We start from the raw sequence: 21,337 nt of genomic DNA, 5'->3' as shown, positions 1-21,337 counted from the left end.
GAGAATGAGTTCAAAAAACTAAAACATCAGGTGTCTCGTTCATTACTATACACCCCATTTGCTTGGTAAGTACCAACAACTAGATCTAGGATAGGTGGAAGGTAACTGAGAAGGTGGTGGTTCTTCAACTCCAAGAGCACCTCAGCTCAAATGGTGTTCTGGGTAGGTTCTAGTCTAAGATTTGGCCAGTCTAGGGCAGTTCTCTGCTGGGAGCCCAGGGAGGAAGGATTGTGTCTCTGGAGGGCTGGGATAACTGCCAGCACCCTGGACAGAGCAGTGCTACTAGCAGGGACTGGGTGAGCGAGAGACAGCTTCTGGTTGGTTGCTGGGGTTTGCAGGCTGAGGCCCTGAGGCAAGGGCAAAGAGGATGCTGGGGCCACAAGGAAATGGCCAGACAATTTGCAGTCGCAGCCACTAAGGGAAGTGGCTGAACAGCAGACTGCAGGTCCCCCAGAAGGGAGAAGCACAGTGTGTGGCATGGCCAGAGAGCTGTGTTGCTGAAAAGGACACCGCGGTCCTTGGAAAGATGTGGATCCTAGAGCAGGAGTGATGGAGGTGAGACAGCACCTGAAGAGGGTGCAGAGCCAGAAGGAGGTGCTAGAGTGGTACGTGAACCCTGTTACAGGCAGATTGATTTTAAATTAGCGTTGCTGGTTCAAAAAGCTCTGAATGGGACTGGCCCTAGTTAAACTGAAGACCTATTTCCTGAGTTTCCACCTGACGGGTCTTTTCATTTTGCACTTGCATATTGCCAGTGCTAAGTAGTTCCATAATTGCAATTAAAATCATAGGCGATTGAGCTTCCACTGCAGCAGTCCCACTGGTGTGGAACATTCTCCTTTCTGAAATGTCTCGTTTAATTTCTCTCTCTCTCTTTAAAAAACACCTACAAACTTTTTTCCAGAAGTGTTTTTAAATTACCACCATTGTTGCTGCTGTTTTATTTTGTTTAGTCATTTTGCTGAGGTTGGGCACCGCAGGCACCTTTGTGGATGAGTGCTTTATTATTTAATGGTCATAATACAGACATGACCAGTTCCATTATAAACGCTATTGAGAGGCCTGGGGGAAGGGTGCCAAATTATTTTATTCTTTCAGGAAGAGAGAAACCTAATCAATTCTGAAAGAATTAAAGCTTTCTAAATTAACTGATCTGGTCTTTCACAGTATTTGTGGAGTTCTTGCTTTCTGTTATCCTCATGCAACCTGGAGTTTGGTTTAGTAACACTCATGGTGCAGCTGTTTAGTACCATGTCCACTGGTTCACATGGGGGAAAAACAACTTATAAAATCTCAAGTCATTGATATATTTTTTTTAAAAAAAGGCAAATCTATAGGTCATGGCAAAGATGCATCTTAATGTACACAGCATGTGTCTACATGTCATATCCTCATCTGCACTCAGCTCACTTTCTCCCTGAGACCTAGTCTAACATTCCAAACCTCTGAGCAGATTCAAAAAGCATGTTTAGAAAACAGCCTGCTAGAGAAATGTCTTCCCAGTTAGAATCGTTCCCCCAAATTACACCAGCTCAGGCCCACAAGGAAACATATTCAGTCCTGGAGAAGTGGCAGGATTTAATCTGGGGAAATGAGCACTTTATGCCACATTTGGAAGCTGGGAATCTACCTTAAGCACTAATATAAAATGTTTATTATTTGGCCTGGTTGATTCCAAGATATTAAATCTTAAAGGCAGACATTTGTCACTGAAAAGTTATTTAATATTTTAATTTATTTTCAAAATGTATTAGTTATAAGTGGTTTAGATACACATTAGTTTAGGATAGGAAACAGAAATTGCTACAGCCAATTGAAACTGCAGGAGGGAGAGTGTGGGTTTTCACATAAAATGATATTTTGAAAAATCTAAGCCTCTATGACAACCTAAATTCCCTCCTGCAGTTTCAATTAGCTATAACAATTTCTTTCCATTGCCTGTCCTAAACTATTACATAGCAAGTGAACTGTTAAACATCTGCATTCCATACCAGTGGTGGCTGCAAATCAGGGGTGGGTGTCGTGATTCCTGTCTGTCTTTTGTAGAGTATGTAAAGTCCTTTGGGATCCTAAAGGATCAATGAAGCAATGTAAATGTCAAGAGATGATGACTGAGATTAAAATTTTACTCTTATCCAGGTATCATTTAAGAAGTCATTAGTGCTGTTTTAGCATGGCTATTTTTTTTAAAGGAAAAGTCACAGGGATGTGAAAAAGCAAAAGCAGTAGGCATATGGTCAACAACAACATCAAGTGTCATGGACATTGTTTTATACTCTAAATAAGCAGTTCTCAACCTTTTTCTTTCTGTGGTCCCCCAACATGCTATAAAAACTCCATGGCCCACCTGTGCCACAACTGTTTTTCTGCATATAAAAGCCAGGGCTGGTGTTAGGGGGTAGCAAGCTGGGCATTTGCCTGGGGCCCCTGCAAAGCTACATTGCTCAGGGCCCCGGACTTCAGCCCTGTGCAGTGGGGTTTCAGCTTTCTGTCCTGGGCCCCAGCAAGTCCAGTGCTGGCCCTGCTTGGTGGACCCCCCCTGAAACCTGCTCTTGGCCCCTTGGTTTAGAACCATTGCTCTAAATAACCTTTATTTTATTTTATAATAACTGCTTGTTCTGTGATATGATTTTAATGTAGTAGTTGTATCAGAGCTGATCTTTGTAAACCTATTGTAACTTTCCACATTTATTTATTTAACTTTGGAAAGGAAGAGTGATCACCCTTGGAAAAATTAAAGACTTTAAAGTTTAGTGTTCTGGTTCTTTATGACCCCATGCTATGTGCTGAGAGGTTGCTCTGTTCACTTTCTGAGATTTTAGCAGCACTCAATTCTCAGTTAAATTGGTTGCCAATTAAATTGACTAACATCATATCCACCCATCATCCATATAAAAAAAAATCTAAAATGTCAAAAGTCAAGGCTTTATTTTTAGAAATAAACACAATCCATGACTCCTGCGACAAAAATGCAGTCAGACTTGGTACATTTTATTGGTATGAGGTGACTGATTGTGGTTTTGGCTACATGCTGATTAATTGCTGCATTGAAATAGTTTCAATTTTTGAATGACAGATCAGTAGGATGAAGATAGCATTCACCTTTAGGTTTATCTTCTCTCTGTATATATAATTTCAAACTCAGCAATTGTCATGCCTCAATTTACATAATAGTGGCAGATTTTTCCAGAGACCTCAGTTCCTACTCTGGCTCCAAAATGAAGGGTCCAGATTTTCCAGAGCTTTCAACACAAACATTGTTGTGTCTGCAGTAGCTCATGACTGTGAGTGCCAACCTTAGGGCAGACTTTCAAGAAGCAGGGCAGAGACCCCAGACTGGTTGTATGTTCTATAATTAGATTTCACCAACCCAGTAACAAGTGTTAACTCCTAAAGCACTGTAACAGTCTTACCATGGGATCTCACAGTCCCCGTGGGCATTCCAATCTACCTTGCTACCTAGGCAAGCTTGACTTAGTGATAGATGGTTGCTATACACTAAAGATCACAATATATTCCTGTTCCTCCCAGTCCCAAAGGGCTAGTCATTTACCCCAGGTCAATTTGTACCTTAGATTTCATATCCAAGACAACGCCTTTAGCCAATCCTACAGTAAACTATCCAAGAATTTATTAACTAAGAAACTAAATGAGTTATTACAAGGTTAAAACAGGCAAGCATATATACACTAATGAGTTCTAGTCCATAGTTCCAAAAAAGATGACAGAGTTGTAGTAATCTGCCAGCTCTGACTGTCTTTTAGGGCTGACCCAGGTTGACCTTGGCCATCTCTGCATCTGTTTTGTAGCTTCAGCCTTGTCAGAATTCAAACAGCAAAAGAGATGAAAAATGTTCTTGTCTGCATTTTTATTGCCCTTTTCCAGAATTCAAGATAATGAGATCAGCCTCTTCATGTTGTAAAGGGGCAATTCACAAACTCTTTGTATTATGCTGTCCCACAATGGCCCTCTTAGTTTTGCTAGGCCTTCTTTATGGTCAGGAGATGATTTCTCCTGAGTTTACAGTTTCAGAGCAAACATTGTTTAGAGTTACAAAGCAAAAATTTAAATATTACCTGATAGCATGTGATAAGTATTATAAGTGTGATTAATGCATGCAACATCCTACAAGCATTTCACAATGTCTGAACACTAAAGACCCTATTATAAGTTCTGTGACACTGTTTCCCATATTTTTCGGAGTAGTAATATGATATGATTGTGTCATAATCACTGCAATGTATTTTATGCAAGATGGGTCTTGTGAGATATAATTGGAAAGGTTATGACTTACTGAATGATTATCCTATTTGTATGCCTGTATCATTTTTGTATCTAAAGTTAGGAATATTAACTGTACATCTGTACTACACAGTGGTTGCACCTGAGGAACGGCCATCAGACAGAATGCAATCAGTCTGGCTGGCTTGCTGGGAACAAGTCAATGGACCATTAGGGAGAACAATAGGTCTTTGAAGATGCTAATCTCCCACCTTCCTGAGAGCTTTCCTGGGATGCTACAAACAATCTCTGACTCATGGCTGCTTTGACACTGCAGGGTCATGTGATCAAGCCATCTGGTACTGGACTCCATGATAGAATACCAGTATTTTTCCACTGAGAAGAGAGAATCACACTGGGAAACTGCCATATATAAAACCTATTTAAGCCAGCAAACTGATATAATCATTGTCTTTCTTCACTGAATGCCCACCCAAGATGACTGCTGTGAACATCTAAGAAACAGACAAAAGCGGGGAATGGGGAGAACAGCTGAGCCCACACTGGAAAGGTGTCTGGCCTGTGAAAGAAATCCTGGAGTTTTAAGCTTCAAGCAAGAGCAGTTTGCCTTCAAGAACCAATGCGTTCTGCCTAAAACAACATTTAGGGTGAGAAATTACTAAATAAACTGGTTACAAATAATATCTTAAACTTAGTTTGTGTGTGTTTTGTTTGACAGGTAATCTGCTTTAATCTGTTTGCGAGCCCTTATAATCACTTAAAATCTATCTTTTGTAGTCAATAAACTTGTTTTTGTTTTCTCTAAAACCAGTTTGTGAAGTTCATAATGGGCGGGAGGAGGAGGACAAAAAAAGCTGTGCATATCTTCCTGCACATTGAGGGAGGGAACGAATTTCATGAGCTTATGTTGTACAGTACTCTGTGCAGCACAAGATGATACAATTTTGGGTTTACACTCCAGAGGGGATGTGCACTTGAGTGCTGGGTTATTCCATCGCTGAAGCCTTCCCATGCAGTGCTGATTTCAGTGTCTATCTTTCTGCAGCTGGGGTGTGTGTGTGTGTGCTGGAGGAGCATGAGGGCCTGGCTCAGCAGAAAAATGTAAGGAAGCCTAGTTTGGTGGAACAGGCAGGCTCAGTGGTACCCCAGTACATCAGTTAGCACCTGGGGGGATGGGTAAACCCATCACAAGCTCAATACCCATCTTAACCATACTAACACACAGGTGAAACAGACTGGTTTTCAAAAATGAATTTGTCAGTGCTCTGCTGAGGCCTAAAGCCTTGGAAAGAGGTTGCACCTGGTCTTCCAGTGTCACAGGGATTTTCAAATCTGGCCCTAAATTCCCATCTGCTATCCTATCATATGCTCATGAGGGCCCACAGGAATCCAGTTGTAAGCTCTAAAGGCTACTGTGACAATTTGGGGAGTCTATGTACAGTTTATGAGTTCTGTTTGATATGGGGGATATGTCCCTGTAATTAGGTCAGAGAGCAAACTCCATTTTTCTTGTCTTTGCTCCCCACTATATTGAGCTAAAACTCACAAGAAGCAATAGAATAAATTCATGCACCAGGCTAATGATAAAGAATTGTTCAACTTTGATCATTCATTTAAACTGAGCACCTTTGGACCAAGAAATGGCAGCTGCCCAGGCCAAATCAGTTTTTCAAGTCTAAACTCTAGGGTGGTAGTAACTTATTAAGCAATGAATCACCTGGCAAGGGATTTTCACCACCTGATGAGGCTGATAATGGAATCTCCTGATATCAGGTGTTGAAGATTATAAAAGAAAGGGGTTCAACCCTTTCCCCCATATGGGGGGGGGGGGAAAGAGGAGGATGTGATGTTTTGTTTTGGATGAGAAGTCACGTACAGGAAAGTAGGAGAGGAAGGATACCATCCTCTATAGAAGACTCTGCCTATGCCTGAAAAATGCTCCAGAACCGTGAGGAAATTGAGGCAAGGAAATATACATACCCATTTGCTTTGTATTGAACTGTGTGTCTCTCTCATGATATCTAAGTGTTGTAGGAACACCAGGATTCTGTATGCTATGTATAACCTGTATGCCAAAAAGGTCTGTTACACTCCCCCTCTTTTGTCTCCTCTCCCTCTCTGAATAGCTGTGGAGTGGCTTCCCCCCCAGAATTCTTGTGGAATGGATGGGCTGCTTGAACAGCTGGAAGATCGGAGGAGCTCCCAGGTAGATAGGGTCTGGGACTCTAATTAGGCAGCACTCACACACCCAATGCATGGACACTGTCCGAGGTGGAGTGTGATCAACCAGATGCGGCCAAGTCATCTCTAGTTGCAGGCCATGAGGAGCAGGTCCTTGAAAGGGAAAGGGGCCATGTGCTCAGGAGGGAACTCACAAGCTTGTACCTCCCGTAAAGGCCCTTTGCCGGGACTGCCTGCCTCGGGAAGACTTACCTTCATTGCACCATCCATCGCTGCGCTGTGGAACACTTACCTTGAAGGATCCTGACATCTCCAATGCTGTGCCTGTCCTGGGAGCATAAGTATGCGAGAGTGGACCCCCCCCCTTCTTTTGAGCTTAGTTATCAGTATAATAAATGTGCTGCTTTCTGCCAAACTCTGGTAGGTCATTAGTCCTCCCTAAGCTTACTAGCTGGCCCAATTTGGGGTAACACTAAGTAAAGAGTAACTGTATTTAGAATCCTGTGCAAAGTCTGTCTGTTGGCTTTACCATCCTGTGTCGATGATGGGGATCTGTGAACTCAGGGGTTGGAACTCTGGGAAAAGCTGTGCTTAAGCTACTAGGCCACTAGGGAGTCTGAGGAGGGGGTCAGCATTGGTCCTGGGGGCCAAGGGCAGCTGGGTTGTATGGTGCCTTTATAACAAAGTGGTAACAGAGAGAGAGAGAGAGTCTGTACCTAGGAAATATGCCAGACAGGCCTAGGGGAGAAACCGTGTTAGAGCCTACTTAAGCCAAGGGAAACTTAAAACATATTAGTCCAATTTACCTGGTCCCAGCATCACAGCATGGGGCACGTCCAGCAGAGGCTATAATCATAGAATAGAATATCAGGGGTGGAAGGGACCTCAGGAGGTCATCGTATGTGTGTTTGTAAGGTTGGGGGTTAGAGGGTGACTGCTATCACAACATGAAGAGCTTGAAATGTCTTTTGGTTTTTTAAATGAGATGGTTTTTCCCCCCTTAAGAATAAACTGGCAAAATTCTACTGAGAATTCCCAAACTTCTTAAATGTGGATACTGTTCCTCTGAAAAACTTAAGTGGCTCATTTCATTTGTCCAGACAGGGACCTATTTTACCCACAAACACCATGGGCTATTATACCTTGAATGATTTCTCATATATTACTGGACTGAGCCATCAAGATTACACTGTACTCCCCCAGCATCCACTTAAGTAGCTTCCTACACAATGGCAGCCTTTAAAAGCCATTATCTGAGACCACTTTGTTTTGTTAATGTTTTGTTTTTCACTTGGATCAGTAATGTCTACCTTTGCACCTTAGGTCAGCAGATGACTGATCCTTTGCTATGTGGATCTGTATTTCATTTTATTTAACTTAAGTGTGCACTCCTCTAAAGTCCAAAGGGTATATGCCAAAACAAAATGCCCAACAAATTAAGATAAATGTGCAAAAAGGAAACCTATCCACCTGGATTATATTACTCCCTATCAACCCAGACAAAGAACTCACCCAGACAAAAATTTGTTGACTGTAGCCCATGTTTAAAGCCCACGGGAAGCAATGAAGCACTGAAAATGCCCTGCCTCCAGCCCCCTGCCAATTAAACCAGAGGGCTGTAAGTTTGAGCAGTGAGCACCACAAGCCTAATGAACAAAGCACTAAGTGGCTTAAAAGCAACACTTTAAATTGCACCTCAGTACAAATTGGGAGCCAGAGCAGGTCATGGAGCACAGGTTGAAAATGTGCTTTCTGTGAGATGTTCCTCTGTACAAGCAAGCAGATGCATACTGCATTAGTTGTAGTTTCTGGGTGTGGATCTAGATAGTGTATTTCAACCCGTAGGCTCCAAAGGTATTGCATTACTATGTCAAGGTCTGCATCCAGGAGAAACCTTTATGTAGTGAGGTTGTGAAGCTGAGTTAAAACACTCCTAGCTACTGCTGCTCTGTGAGCTCCAGAAGCAGCTGACCTTCTAGATTAGTATTCTCACCTTTTATTACTCAGGTGCTCAGAAGGAGCCACACTCATCTCTGCCATTTCTGCTAGTTGATTGTGGTATATGGAAAATGGTCTTAAAATGGTGTCTTGTTGTTTTAAGTTGTAAGGGGCTTCCGGGTCATGCTTGCAGGCTAGTGGGATCTGTAGGGAAATATGCAATCTGGGTCTTCAGCAGACAGTTTGTAACACTAGGCAGTGTTGTTGTAGTGTTGGCCCAGGATTTTAGAGAGACAAGGTGGGTGTGGTCCTATTTTTTTTATAGGACCAGCTTCTGTTGGTGAGAGAGATCCTTTTGAGCTTACACAGAGCTCTTCTTCAGGTCTGGGAAACTAACTCAAAGTGTCACTGCTAATTACAATATTTGAACAGATTGTTTAGCATAAAGAGGTTGATCCCTTGAAATCTGTTACACAAGATGAAGTGGCTCATTAACACTCCTCCAGTCATAGGGGGAAAGGAAGGTGTGGAGCAGCTGGGGGACATTGTTTGTAATAAGCCATAAATCCAGTGTCTGTATTCAGTTCATGATTTTTAGTGTTTACTAAAGTTATTAATTTAAGCTCCCAGCTCTTCTTTTGAAAGTGCTGTGCAGGTTTGGTTTGAGGATGGGAACTGAGAGGTCAGATGTAGAGTGACTGCTTTGTGAAAAGTGTTCACCCACAGGTAATTTATTTTTTTCATCATTTTCCTGTGTGAGCTCATTTAAGAGTGTTGTGATTGTCTGGTTTCACCCAACTAGTTGTTGGGGCATATAGTGCACTGGATGAGACATCACATGTTGTGAGAGGCATGCGTAGGATCCATGATCTTGAAAGGTGTGTTGGCGGGGGTGGGGTGTGTGTCAATTACTGTAGCAATGGAAATGTATCTGCGGGTTTTGCGTCTAGTTTAGACTTGACACTGCCAAAGGTCTGCTTTAGACTTAACTACTTTGAGGAATTTTGTTTGTCGGCAAACATCACTGTTTACACCCCCTTTCCCAGATCATTCATGAATATATTGAATAGCATAGGTCCTGGTAGAAATTCTTGGGGAAGAGGGGAGGCCTGCTATTTACCTCTCTAATCTGAAAACTGACCATTTATTCCTACCCTTTGTTTCCTATGTTTTAACCAGTTACTGATGTATGAGATGCCTTTTCTTCTTACCTCATAACTGCTTTCTTTGCTTAGGACCCTTTGGTGAGGGACCTTAGTTAGTCTTTCAGAAAGTCCAAGTATACTATATACGCTGGATAACCCTTGTCCATGTGTTTGTTGACCCCCCCCTCAAAGAATTCTAATAGATGGGTGAGACATGCCTCACCACTTACAAAAGCTGTGACTTTTCCCCAAAATTGTGTTCATCATTGCCCTCTGCTGGACTCTCTCCAATTTGTCTACAGAATGGACGTGGACAAATTGGAGAGAGTCCAAAGGAGGGCAACAAAAATGATGAGGGGGCTGGGGCACATGATTTATGAGGAGAGGTTGAGGGAACTGGGCTTATTTAGTCTGCAGAAGAGTGAGGGGGGATTTGATAGCAGCCTTCAACTACCTGAAAGGGGGTTCCAAAGAGGATGGAGCTAGGCTGTTCTCAGTGGTGGCAGATGATAGAACAGTGGCTCTCAAACTTTAGTACTGGTGACCCCTTTCACATAGCAAGCCTCTGAGTGTGACCCCCTCTTATAAATTAAAACTACTTTTTTATATATTTACCATTATAAATACTAGAGGCAAAGTAGGGTTTGGGGTGGAGGTTGACACCTTGCAACCCACCATGTAATAACCTTGCAATCCCCTGAGGGGTCCTGACCCTCAGTTTGAGAACCCCTGTGATAGAACAAGAAGCAATGGTCTCAAGTTGCAGTGGGCGAGGTCTAGGTTGGATATTAGGAAACACTATTTCAGTAGGAGGGTGGTGAAGCACTGAAATGGGTTACTTAGGGAGGTGGTGGAATTTCCATCCTTAGAAGTTTTTAAGGCCCGGCTTGACAAAGCCCTGGCTGGGATGATTTGGTTGGTGTTGGTCCTGCTTTGATCAGGGGATTGGACTAGATGACCTCCTGTGGTCTCTTTCAACCCTATGATTCTGTGTCTGATAATTCTGTTCTTTACTATAGTTGCAACCAATTTGCCTGGTACTGAAGTTAGGCTTACAGGCCTGTAATTGCCAAGATCACCTCTTGAGCCTTTTAAAAAACAAACAAACGAGCACTACATTATCTATCCTCCAGTCATCTCGTATACAGGCTAATTTAAGCAATTACATATCACAGTTGGTAGTTCTGAAATTTCCTATCTGAGTTCCTTCAGAACCGCTGGGTTAAATACCATCTGGTCCTGATGACTTCTTATTTTATCAATTTGTTCCAAAACCTATTGTCATCTCAATCAGGGACAGTTCCTCAGATTTGTCATCTATAAAGAATGACTCAGGTGTGGGATTTTCCCTCACATCCTCTGCAGTGGAGACCAACACAATTCATTTAGCTTCTCTGCAATGGTCTTATTTTCCCTGAGTGCTCCTTTAGCATCTGTCATCCACGGCCCCACTGACTGTTTGGGCTGTTAGGCTTTGGATGCACATACAGTTTTTTGCTGTTTAGTTTGTTTTTTGCTAGTTGGTCTTCAAATTATTTTTGGCCTGCCTGCCAGCTGTATGGAAACTAATTAAAAACACCATAATAGAGGCTCAAACTAAATGTATACCCCCAAATAAAAAGTCAGCATGGCTAAACATTAAAGTAAAAGGGATGTCTAGAAGCAAAAAGGCATTTCCAGCTCTGCCACTAGCTTGCTGGGTGACCTTTGGTAAGTTACTTAACCTCTTTGTGCCTGTTTCCCTATCTGTAAAATGGGTAGAATGATCCTTAACTCCTTTTGTCAAGTGCTTTATGCAAGACTCTATATAAGAGCTATGGGTTATCATTATTCTCTCAAATCAAAGGTATTACAGACCAGGTGCTGATTTTCACAATGTTTCCAAGCAGGGACTATCACTACTTTGAGAGGATGGTATCCTTCCCTCTCAACATGAGGTAGATGAGCAGGATCCTGGCTAAGCTCTCACCCCACCCTTTTTGCCTGCTATCCATACCTACCTGTCCTTCCATCTCTGAGTGCAAAGGAGAACAGTCATATAACTCACTATACCAATCCATTCCTTCCCATTTAAATCATTATCTTTACCCTCAGAGCTCTTATATTGCACTTTCCTTTAGAGGATCTCAAAGCACTTCACAAATCATGCACTGCAGGTTTTCCTCTTACTACCATATAGCAGACTTTATAAGAATGTGAAAACCCCTGACTGATGTAGCTACACCCACAAATCCCCTATTGTAGATGCAGCTATGCTGATGGAAGAGAGCTTCTATTGACCTGGCTAACTTTGTTTGGGGAGGTTGTCCTACAGAGAGTAAAAACCCTTTCTGTCAGTGTATGTTGTTGGGGGTTATGCCAGTATAGTCTCCATAGTACAGACATACCATGTCTCCTAGTTTTAGGCTCCACTGCAATTCACAAAACTCCCACTCAGCTGCTGCGCAGCCTGCAGGCTCTTAAACTCACTTGGCATTTACATTTTAGAACCTAAGTTTTTGCCTCTCTGGGTATATGTCCTGCTGCCTCACTGTAAGCATCTGGATGCTATCTCCTTCCTAAGCCCCAGTGAAAGCCAGGTACTGAGAGAAGGTAGGTGGAGGAGCAGCTAGTTTCCCTGTGGTGCCTGATCTAGTAGGCTTACTGGATCAGATCCCATTGTAATCTGGCTGCTGGAGGAGGTGATAGTACCACCCACCTTCTAACTTTTAGCTCCAGTAATTAGACCATTCACCCAGGACATGGGACCCAGGTTCAATTCCCCCACTGCTTATTGGGGAGACATGAGACTGCTGTTAAGATTCTTTTCCAGGAGGGAGCCCTAACCACTGGACTATGGGATATTCTGATGTGGGGCTCCCTCAGTCTCTCCTCTTGAATCTGTTCCATTGCAGATAAATAATGAAAGAATGATTGATTGGAGCACAGGAACTAGACCCTGGGTATCCCATCTCCCTGCTGAGTGCCCCGATCACTGGACTGTGGAATCATTCTCACCTTTTCTCTGGACCATTCACTTTCATTATGTATCCAAAGTGGAACAGCTTCTTCAGGAGAGACTGAGGGACCCCCTACATCATAATATCCCATAGCTCAGTGGGAACTCTCCAGAGAGGTGGGAGACCCAGTTCAAATCCTTTCTCACCATCAGGCAGATGAGGGAAACTGAACCTGGGTCTCCCATGTCCTGGATGAGTGCACTAAAAGTTATAGGATGGGTAGCCCCTCCCTCCCACTTAGCATGTAAGCCCTCTGACTCCAGGAGAGGGGTTCCCAGCTATGGATCACTGTCAGAGATAGGAACCTCCATGCAGTTCAGAGTTAGGTGCCCAACCCTGAGAGAGAGGTGGGGCTTAGGACACACTTCTCTCATCTCCCATTGGCTAGCTTAGGCAGATTCCTGCCTAGAGTGCTGGCTTTTATGGATCACAATAAGCTCCCTATACAACGAGAGAGACACCTAATTCATGCTTTGTGGATCCCAGTGTTCTTCCTGTGATTTTTTTTTCTAGATACCTTAAAGTTACATGTTGCAACTCCTATGTCCTTTCATGGATCCAGGCCAAAATCATAGGCCCTGACTCTGTGGGTGCTCCAGGGGAAAAAAAAAATAGTGGGTGTTGAGCACCCACTGGCAGCCAGCTCCTCCTCCTGCCCACTGATAGTCCCGCCAATCAGTGCCTCCCTCGCAGGGCCTCCCACTCGCCATGGATCAGCTGTTCTGTGATGTGCAGGAAGCACTGGGGGAGAGGGGGAGAAGCAATGGTGAGGCGCCCTTGAAGGAGGAGGAACATGGCAGGAAGAGGTGGACTAGGGGCAGGAAGAGGCAGAGTGGGGGCAGGGCCTGGGGCAGAGTTGGGGGGGTTGAGTACCCCCTGGCACATTAGAAAGTTGGTGCTTCTGGCCAAAATAATGGACAAATAGTATGATTTACTGACTTATGTGGCTGGACTAGTATTGTGTCAATGTTTGTTTGCAAAAGTTTATAGGGATGCACTAAGGTTTGCTAGCATACCAGTGTTTAGGAGTTAGAGCAAGAGACTAGAAGTCAGGATTCTTGGGTCACTGAGTTTTTATTAAATGACTTTGGGCCAGGTTTTCAAAGGTATTTATGTGCTTAAAGATGCAGATATGAATCTAGTGGTGAAAATCTGGCCTTTACTCTTCCTATGTTTTTCTCTATCTGTCAAATGTGGATAATACATGCCTAAGTGGACATTGTAAAAAGCAAATACTCACCAGCAACCGCACACCATACAACATAAACACTAACCCAGGAACCTATCCTTGCAACAAAGCCTGATGCCAGCTCTGTCCCCATATCTATTCAAGTGACACCATCATAGGACCTAATCACATCAGCCACGCCATCAGGGGCTCGTTCACCTGCACATCTACCAATGTGATATATGCCATCATGTGCCAGCAATGCCCCTCTGCCATGTACATTGGCCAAACCGGACAGTCTCTACACAAAAGAATAAATGAACACAAATCTGATATCAGGAATCATAACATTCAAAAACCAGTGGGAGAACACTTCAACCTCTCTATAACCACTCAGTGACAGACTTGAAGATGGCAATTTTGTGCAAAAAAACCCCAAACCCTTCAAAAACAGACTCCAAAGAGAGACAGCTGAACTCGAATTAATATGCAAATTAGATGCAATTAACTTAGATTTAAACAGACTGGGAATGGTTGGGTCATTACACTAATTGAATCTATTTCCCTATGTTAAGTTCTCCTCACACCTTCTATGGGTCATCTCAATTATCACTTCAAAGGTTTTTTTTTCTCCTGCTGATGATAGCTCATCTCAATTGATCGGACTCTTCCAGTTGATATGCATACTTCCACCTTTTCATGTTCTCTGTATGTATAAATATCTCCTGTCTGTGTGTTCCATTCTATGCATCGGAAGAAGTGAGCTATAGCCCACGAAAGCTCATGCTGAAATAAATTTGTTAGTCTCTAAGGTGCCACAAGTACTCCTGTTCTTTTTTTAAAGATTCTTTGAGATCCTCAAAAGAAAAACACTATAGCAGTGCAAAGTAGTATGAGTTTCTTACTGTAACTTATTAATAAGTTCTTACGTTTTGTACAATGCCTGTTCTTAAAGCAATTCATGCAATATAAATGAATATATAAAGAACCACAATGTGTTCCTCTGAGCATCTAAGAGCCAGGATAATTGCAAAATCTGCGCTTTCTTGTTTTCACAGAATGTATTTGTTAATGGGCTCTGCTGTAATATAGCAAGGTTTGTCTTCCATATCCACCTTTCCCTAACAATCTTTAAAAATATCTAAACATTTGCCTCTTTTGGCTTAACAGTAACAGTGTACAAAATTATCCTACTGTCTTATGTTGCCAAAATGTTAGACCATATCAAATTCTTATTAGATTTACACTTCCCTCCTTATTACTAATCGATACCAAATTTCCATTTATTGATTATATTATCTGTAGGACCATAGTGCTTAGGAGATCCAGTCATGTACCAGGACTCCACTTCCATTCTAAATTATTTTATCATATGTGGTCTGTGGCTACATGACCTTGGATTATGATCTCCTGAGATATTATAAACAAAACAGATTCAGAACAAGTCAGTAGCACCCCAAATGCTGCAGGAAGTTGTGATGAGGGGACAGGCAACACTTTTCCTGCAATCTATAGCAAACCGGGACACTATTCCTACATGTTGCTGGGAGCCTTTGATGAAATGTAGAACTGTGGTTTCCAAGCCCTGACCTCTCTTTTTGGGTCACTAAAACCCATATGATGCTTTTTGTAAAAAGGAGTTAGTTTGGTGTCCTGGATAAAATCCAGTTTGAGTAATTACATTCTGTTCTGTCTATTTGGCAGGATACACTCTGACCACTAAAATACTACAAAATAAATCAGACTGGAATATTAACATGACAGAAGACAGACTAAAGCTGAGATCTTATGCAACCCTTCTGCAGGCAAACTCCCACTGAATTTCATGAGTACAACATAGGTAAGGGTCTCTGGTTTTGACTCAATATAAATAGAACATACTTATTCAGCTGAGACTGCATTGATTAGTATCATGAAGTAATTGGATCACAGCTTCATCAGGCTTAAGTTTCCAACTCCTCATAGATAATGAAGATTAGTGATTACTTTAGTCAAAAAGAGTAAGCCTGGATTCAGCCAGGTTCTACCAGAGTCTTAAGACTGTTCATTTTAAGTCTGTTACATAAAGGACCTGATTCAGTAATGTTAAAAAATCTTCCTTTTCATATTTCTTATGTCTTTAAAATATTTTAATCTGGACCCAAACATATGAAACAATGACTCCCATTGAACTTTCTATACTCTGAATGGAAAACATATTCAGGCTGGCTGGCTGCTGCAGTTTTGTTTCCACGATGAAGAGTGCACAGTGTCCTGTGTCCTCATTTGACATATGAGCCCAAATTTGCAAAGATGCCCACTTTCATAGCCTGGGAAGATGTATTTGGGAAAAGTGTGAGATCCCCTGGGATTGACTGAGGTTTGGGGAAATATTTTCTGGGATAACTCTTGTTTTCTGCCTTTGCCTCAATGTTGGAATAATTACTAAATTTATACAACAATGTAAGCATGCAAGTCAAGTATACAGTTCTTGCCTTAACTTACAGTCTAAGGCCCTGTTCCTACAATCCCTACTCATGTGATCAATCCCATTGATTTCCCCCCTGTGAATGGGTTGCAGGCCTGATCCCCAAATATACACATGAATGCTGACAACAAAGGAAGGGCATGTGCTTGTGAGACTAGAAGACCAAGATTTACAGTGGTTGATCCATCTCTCACTGGTTCATGTCAAACATATATTTTTGTGAGTTTATAAACTAAAGGCTTCATCTACTTATACCCTACCAAATTCAATTTTGATCAATTTCATGTTTGTGGGATTTTGAAAATAGTAAATTTCATGATTTCAGCTATTTAAATATGAAATTTCATGGTGTGGTAATTTTAGAGGTCCTGATCCAAAAAAGAGTTGTGGGAGGATCTCAAGGTTATTTTAGTGGGGGTTGCAGTACAGTTACCTTTTACTTCTGTGCTGCGGCTGGTGGTGGCCCTGCCTTCAGAACTGGACAGCTGGAGAACAGCAGCTGCTGGCTGGGAGCTACCACCACCAGCAGCAGCACAGAAGTAAGGATGGTATAGTATTGCCACCCTTACTTCTGTGCTGCTGCTGGAAGGGCATTGCCTTCAGAGCTAGGTGCTCAGCTAAGAGCCACTGCTCTCCAGCAGCCCAGATCTGAAGACAGCACAGAAGGGCGGCAGTACTCTGATCCTCAACCCTCTTTTGGGTCAGGACTCCCAATTTGAGAAACACTAGTCTCCCCCTGTGAAATCTGTATAGTATAGGGTAAAAGCACACAAAATACCAGATTTCATGGACTGAAATCTAGTCTTCCCCCATGACTTATTTTTCATGGCCGTGAATTTGGTTATAGGAACTATGCTTGGTAGTAACTACCACCCCCCTCAAGCATCATCCAATCCAGAGCTCCTCCTGGGTTGGGGGTGGCACTGTACTCAGGACTATCCTTAGAGGCACAAACTAGCTCTAACCGCTGAGGAAAATGAGCAGGCAGCTGGGAAAACTGAAATGATTCTCCTCTAGAGTTTGACCCAAGACCTGTCTAGTCACTTTCTTTCCCTGAAATATAACAAAAAAAACCCAAGTATTAAACACCCTTTTCTGATATAAATACCATTGATAAACTCTCCATGCATACAACTATTGCCTTTTCTCCCTGCCTGTCTGAATTAATTTGTGGTGAAGTCTGTCATTCTTCAGTAATATTTGTAAAAGGTTTTCTTATTGTTTTAATCTCAAATCCACAATCAAGAACATAACTCTTTTCTGTTTAGTAATGATATAAAAAGGAATATATCCAGTACAAAGGCATGTACTGGATTCCTAGAGAGACTGAACAAAATATTGTTCACTTAAAATTGCTAGAAAACTGCTCTTAAAAACTAGCCATTTGTGCACTTAAAATGGTTGAGCACTAATCTGCACTGTACAAAGGTAGGAATGGTCAGGGCTGAGGGGTCTGTCTGGGTGGAAGGTAGGGAGTTTTCAATGCAGGAGGGCAGGGGTGGGAGGGTGGTCTCAAAAGGAAGAGGGAGATAAGGAGTGAATGGATGGGAGCACTGCAGTGGGGTAGGGGTAATAAGTGGCAGGGGGTGGGCTTGGAAAGAGTGAGGGGGAGTTAGAAGGGGGTCCTTGGGGTCAGGGAGCAGATTGATCAGTCTCTGGGTGTGTGGGGATGGGTCAGCGTGAGAGGAAGGCACGGAGTGAGGTAGGGTAACCAGCTGTCCCAATTTTATAGGGACAGTCCTGATATTCGGAGCTTTTTCTTACATAGATGCCTATTAGCCCCCCATCCTGGTTTTTCACATTTTCCATCTGGTCCCCCTAGAGTGAGGGGCTGGGGGGGGTTGGAGGCGGGGAACAGGTGCAGCGGTAGCTGGGGGTAGAGAAGAGGCGGATGGTCTGTTGAGGTGGGGGGGAGTTAACGGGCGGGTGGCTGCCGCGGGGGCAGGGCGGAAAGAGGGGGGAGCCCCGGCACCAGCAGGGGCAGGCGGCGGGGGGGCGGGGGGGAGCCGGGTGAAGCGGCAGGGCTGACGCCTGCGCGAGGCGGACACGTCGGAACGGGAGCGGAGCGCGCACAGGGTCACCTCGCCCCGCCCCAGAGCCCGGCGGGGGCAGCGCAGGACAGCGAGCGCGCGCTCAGGACCTTGCTGTTACCTCCGGAGGGTTGGCCGGGGGAGGGGGGGAGCTGCTATTTGCATATCCCCGCTGATTGGCTGGGGCTCCTGGTGCCATCCCGGCCGCTCCCCGCGGATGTCGCTAGGGCCCTTTAAGTAACCGGCCGGCGAGCGCTGCCGGCTCCAGCGGTTCTGTCGCCTCAGCCGCCGCCAAGCGGCCGCTCATTGTGACCCGGCCGCTGTCGAGTCCGCGCGCCAACCCCCTTCTCCCCCTCCCCCCCCCTTCCTCGCGCGCAGGGATGTTTGACCGCGAGCGCGGCTGGAGCGTCTCCTTCGCCGGCTGCGGCTTCCTGGGCGTCTATCACATCGGGGCGGCCACCTGCCTGCAGGAGCGCGCCCCGCACCTCATCCGCGACGCCCGCAAGATCTTCGGCGCCTCGGCCGGGGCCCTCGCCGGCGCCGTCCTGGTCGGAGGCGGCTCTCTGGGTGCGTCACCCCCGCCCCTCACCGGCCCGGGATCCGGGATCCGGGATGCGGGACGCGGGGGGGGCGGATGCTGGGGATGGAGGCGGTGCTCTGCATCCGGGACTCGGCGGGGGGGGGGGGTCCGTGGCACTGTAGGGGTGCGGGGAGGGGGGGGTCCCCAGGGAGGTCTGAGCAGAGTCTGTTTGTGTCACTGACAGAACCACCATATCGTGTCAAAAGCGCGCGCGGGGGTGGGGGGGGGCGGTGGATGGAAACTCTTGTGCCCAATTCAGCTGGTCAGCAAATTGTTTCCGAAAAAGTGGCCTGTCTGGACTAGCTCTAGGACCTGTGTAAGGACCTGTCTGCGCCGGGAAAACTCCCCGGCGGCATCCTTCTCCATAGATTAAGACTCCGGGAGTGTTGCTCTGAGTTGTCTGTAGCATCGGTTGGAAGGGATGGAAATAGCCACACGAGCTGCTGCTGCGGTTCTTGTTCAGACTATGGCCAGGCTCAGTCGCTGCTGAGGTTCCTGCTCTGTTATTGCTTTTCTCTGCCATTCTGAATTTACGAATGACAGCCCGGGCAGCTACAGCAAAGCTTATATCTGTGTTATGCTGGGAGTCCGAGGCAAATCAGCCAATCACCACCTTTACTCCACAGCACTTGCATCCAAAAATTTCACAGGTTGTATGCGGGAGACTGCACAGATGATAAATTACTTGATCAAACTGCCACTGGTACAAATAAACACACATCTCCCAGCATAATGCTCCAGAAACAGATCAACAATACAAGACACAGTAATCACAAACACATACACACCCTCACTGCAGCACACATCCCTTATTCACAATCTTCACAAATCTAGGCAGATCTCCCAGTTTAACGCCACCCAGGCGCAATAACCCCCAAATTACACACATTTCAGCTTCAGTGTGATGAGTCAGTGTGAAGCGGTGGAAACAGCTACAGGCATGGTTGAGAGTTGTTTTTGTTTAGAATATCACCATGTTCAATCATCACTGGGGCTTGTGATCTGTCACCATTCAGTTTTAAAGTTTTCAGACATTTTTGCTTTTTTAAAATTGTTTTATTTATGATATTACAAATTACACCCTTGTGGGACAGCACTTGTTCTGAAGTATGAGTGGCATTTTTACAGTTTTTCACTTTGGAAGCAGTGTAAGATAACTAAACTTGGAAAAGACACTCTTATTCCAGAATAAAAGCATCTATATGTTGAGTCATACTAGTATAACTAGATGTATAGTTATATCAGTATAATTATGCTGGTAAAATTTCCCATGTAGTTACCTTCTAAATATGTGTGTGTATGAATATAATACACACATATATCTCCATTGGGAGACACTTCTAAAAACTTGCTTTAAAATTAATCCTAAAGGAGAGGACTCTCCTTCTTGAATGAATGAGACCTTCAAGGATTTTAAAGTCTTCTAATATTCTTTTTTCTCTTTAGGGGTTAGAGGAATTTAAAAGATTTGAGTCCATATATGGTGCAGAGAGGAAAAAGTCAGCTGAAAAATAGAATATTTGTCAGAACCTCAAAGCCTCAGGGAATGTGCTCATCAGCTACTCTATATACACCATTCTGCAGCTGGTATTTTCAATTGCTAAATATATTGTGACACAATAAGAGGTGCTGTGAGTAGCACCTAAATACTGCAGTGGATGGTACCAAAAAAAGAGGGGTGTGTGTGAGTGACTTTCATGCATATTTCCTTTCTAAGAGTTACACTCTTGTTTCTCCTTGTGGCTTAATCCTATACTTGTCATTGAAGCCAATGACAAGACTTTCCTAGGCCTGGTCTACACTACGCGTTTAAACCGAATTTAGCAGCGTTAAACCGATTTAACCCTGCACCCGTCCACACAATGAGGCCCTTTATATCGATATAAAGGGCTCTTTAAACTGGTTCTGTACTCCTCCCCGACGAGAGGAGTAGCGCTGAAATCGGTATTGCCATGTCGGATTAGGGTTAGTGTGGCCGCAAATCGACGGTATTGGCCTCTGGGCGGTATCCCACAGTGCACCACTGTGACCGCTCTGGAAAGCAATCTGAACTCGGATGCACTGGCCAGGTAGACAGGAAAAGCCCCGCGAACTTTTGAATTTCATTTCCTGTTTGCCCAGCGTGGAGCTCTGATCAGCACCAGGGCCAGCTTTAGGAAGTGCGGGGCCCAATTCGAACAGTTTTGACGGAGCCCCAGCAGGGATGACTTTAAAAAAAAAAATGTAAAAAAACATGTGGGGCTTGTACTCACCGGGCGGTGCTCCGAGTCTTCGGCGGCGGGTCCTTCACTCGCTCCAGGTCTTCAGCAGCACTGAAGGACCCGCTGCCGAAGTGCCGCTGAAGACCCAAAGCGCTGCCAGGTGAGTAAAAATTAAAAAGGCGCCTCTAGCCAGGGAAGGGATTCTCACTGGGCGCGGGGCCCTCTTGGGCGCGGGGCCCGATTCGGGGGAATTGGTGGAATAGGCCTAAAGCTGGCCCTGATCAGCACAAGTGGCGATGCAGTCCCAAATCCAAAAAGAGCTCCAGCATGGACCGAACGGGAGATACTGGATCTGATCGCTGTATGGGGAGACAAATCTGTTCTAT

General features: G+C 44.3%; 1 protein-coding gene across 5 annotated transcripts in view; it reads left to right on the top strand.

Moving 5' to 3' along the window:
* The first annotated feature begins 6,069 nt into the window (after positions 1–6,069).
* LOC120392979 (patatin-like phospholipase domain-containing protein 2) overlaps positions 6,070–21,337 on the top strand; it is a 49,008-nt gene continuing 33,740 nt past the window's right edge. For 2 of the 5 annotated variants that reach the window (XR_005591848.1, XM_039517647.1), the window contains exon 1: positions 18,354–18,737. Coding sequence is in view for 4 of the 5 variants with exons in the window: in XM_039517647.1 (XP_039373581.1) it covers positions 18,551–18,737 (187 nt within the window). In the remaining variant the exon portion in view is untranslated. Of the gene's footprint in view, positions 6,205–9,053; positions 9,088–15,377; positions 15,514–18,353; positions 18,738–21,337 lie in introns of those variants that run through there. The other 3 variants (XM_039517639.1, XM_039517644.1, XM_039517633.1) reach the window with 3 other exon arrangements.

This window comes from Mauremys reevesii, linkage group 1 (assembly GCF_016161935.1).
Source record: "Mauremys reevesii isolate NIE-2019 linkage group 1, ASM1616193v1, whole genome shotgun sequence".
Classification (NCBI taxonomy): Eukaryota; Metazoa; Chordata; order Testudines; family Geoemydidae; genus Mauremys; species Mauremys reevesii.
Note: the sequence above shows the minus strand (reverse complement) of the source record. Positions and strands in the feature narration are given on the sequence as shown.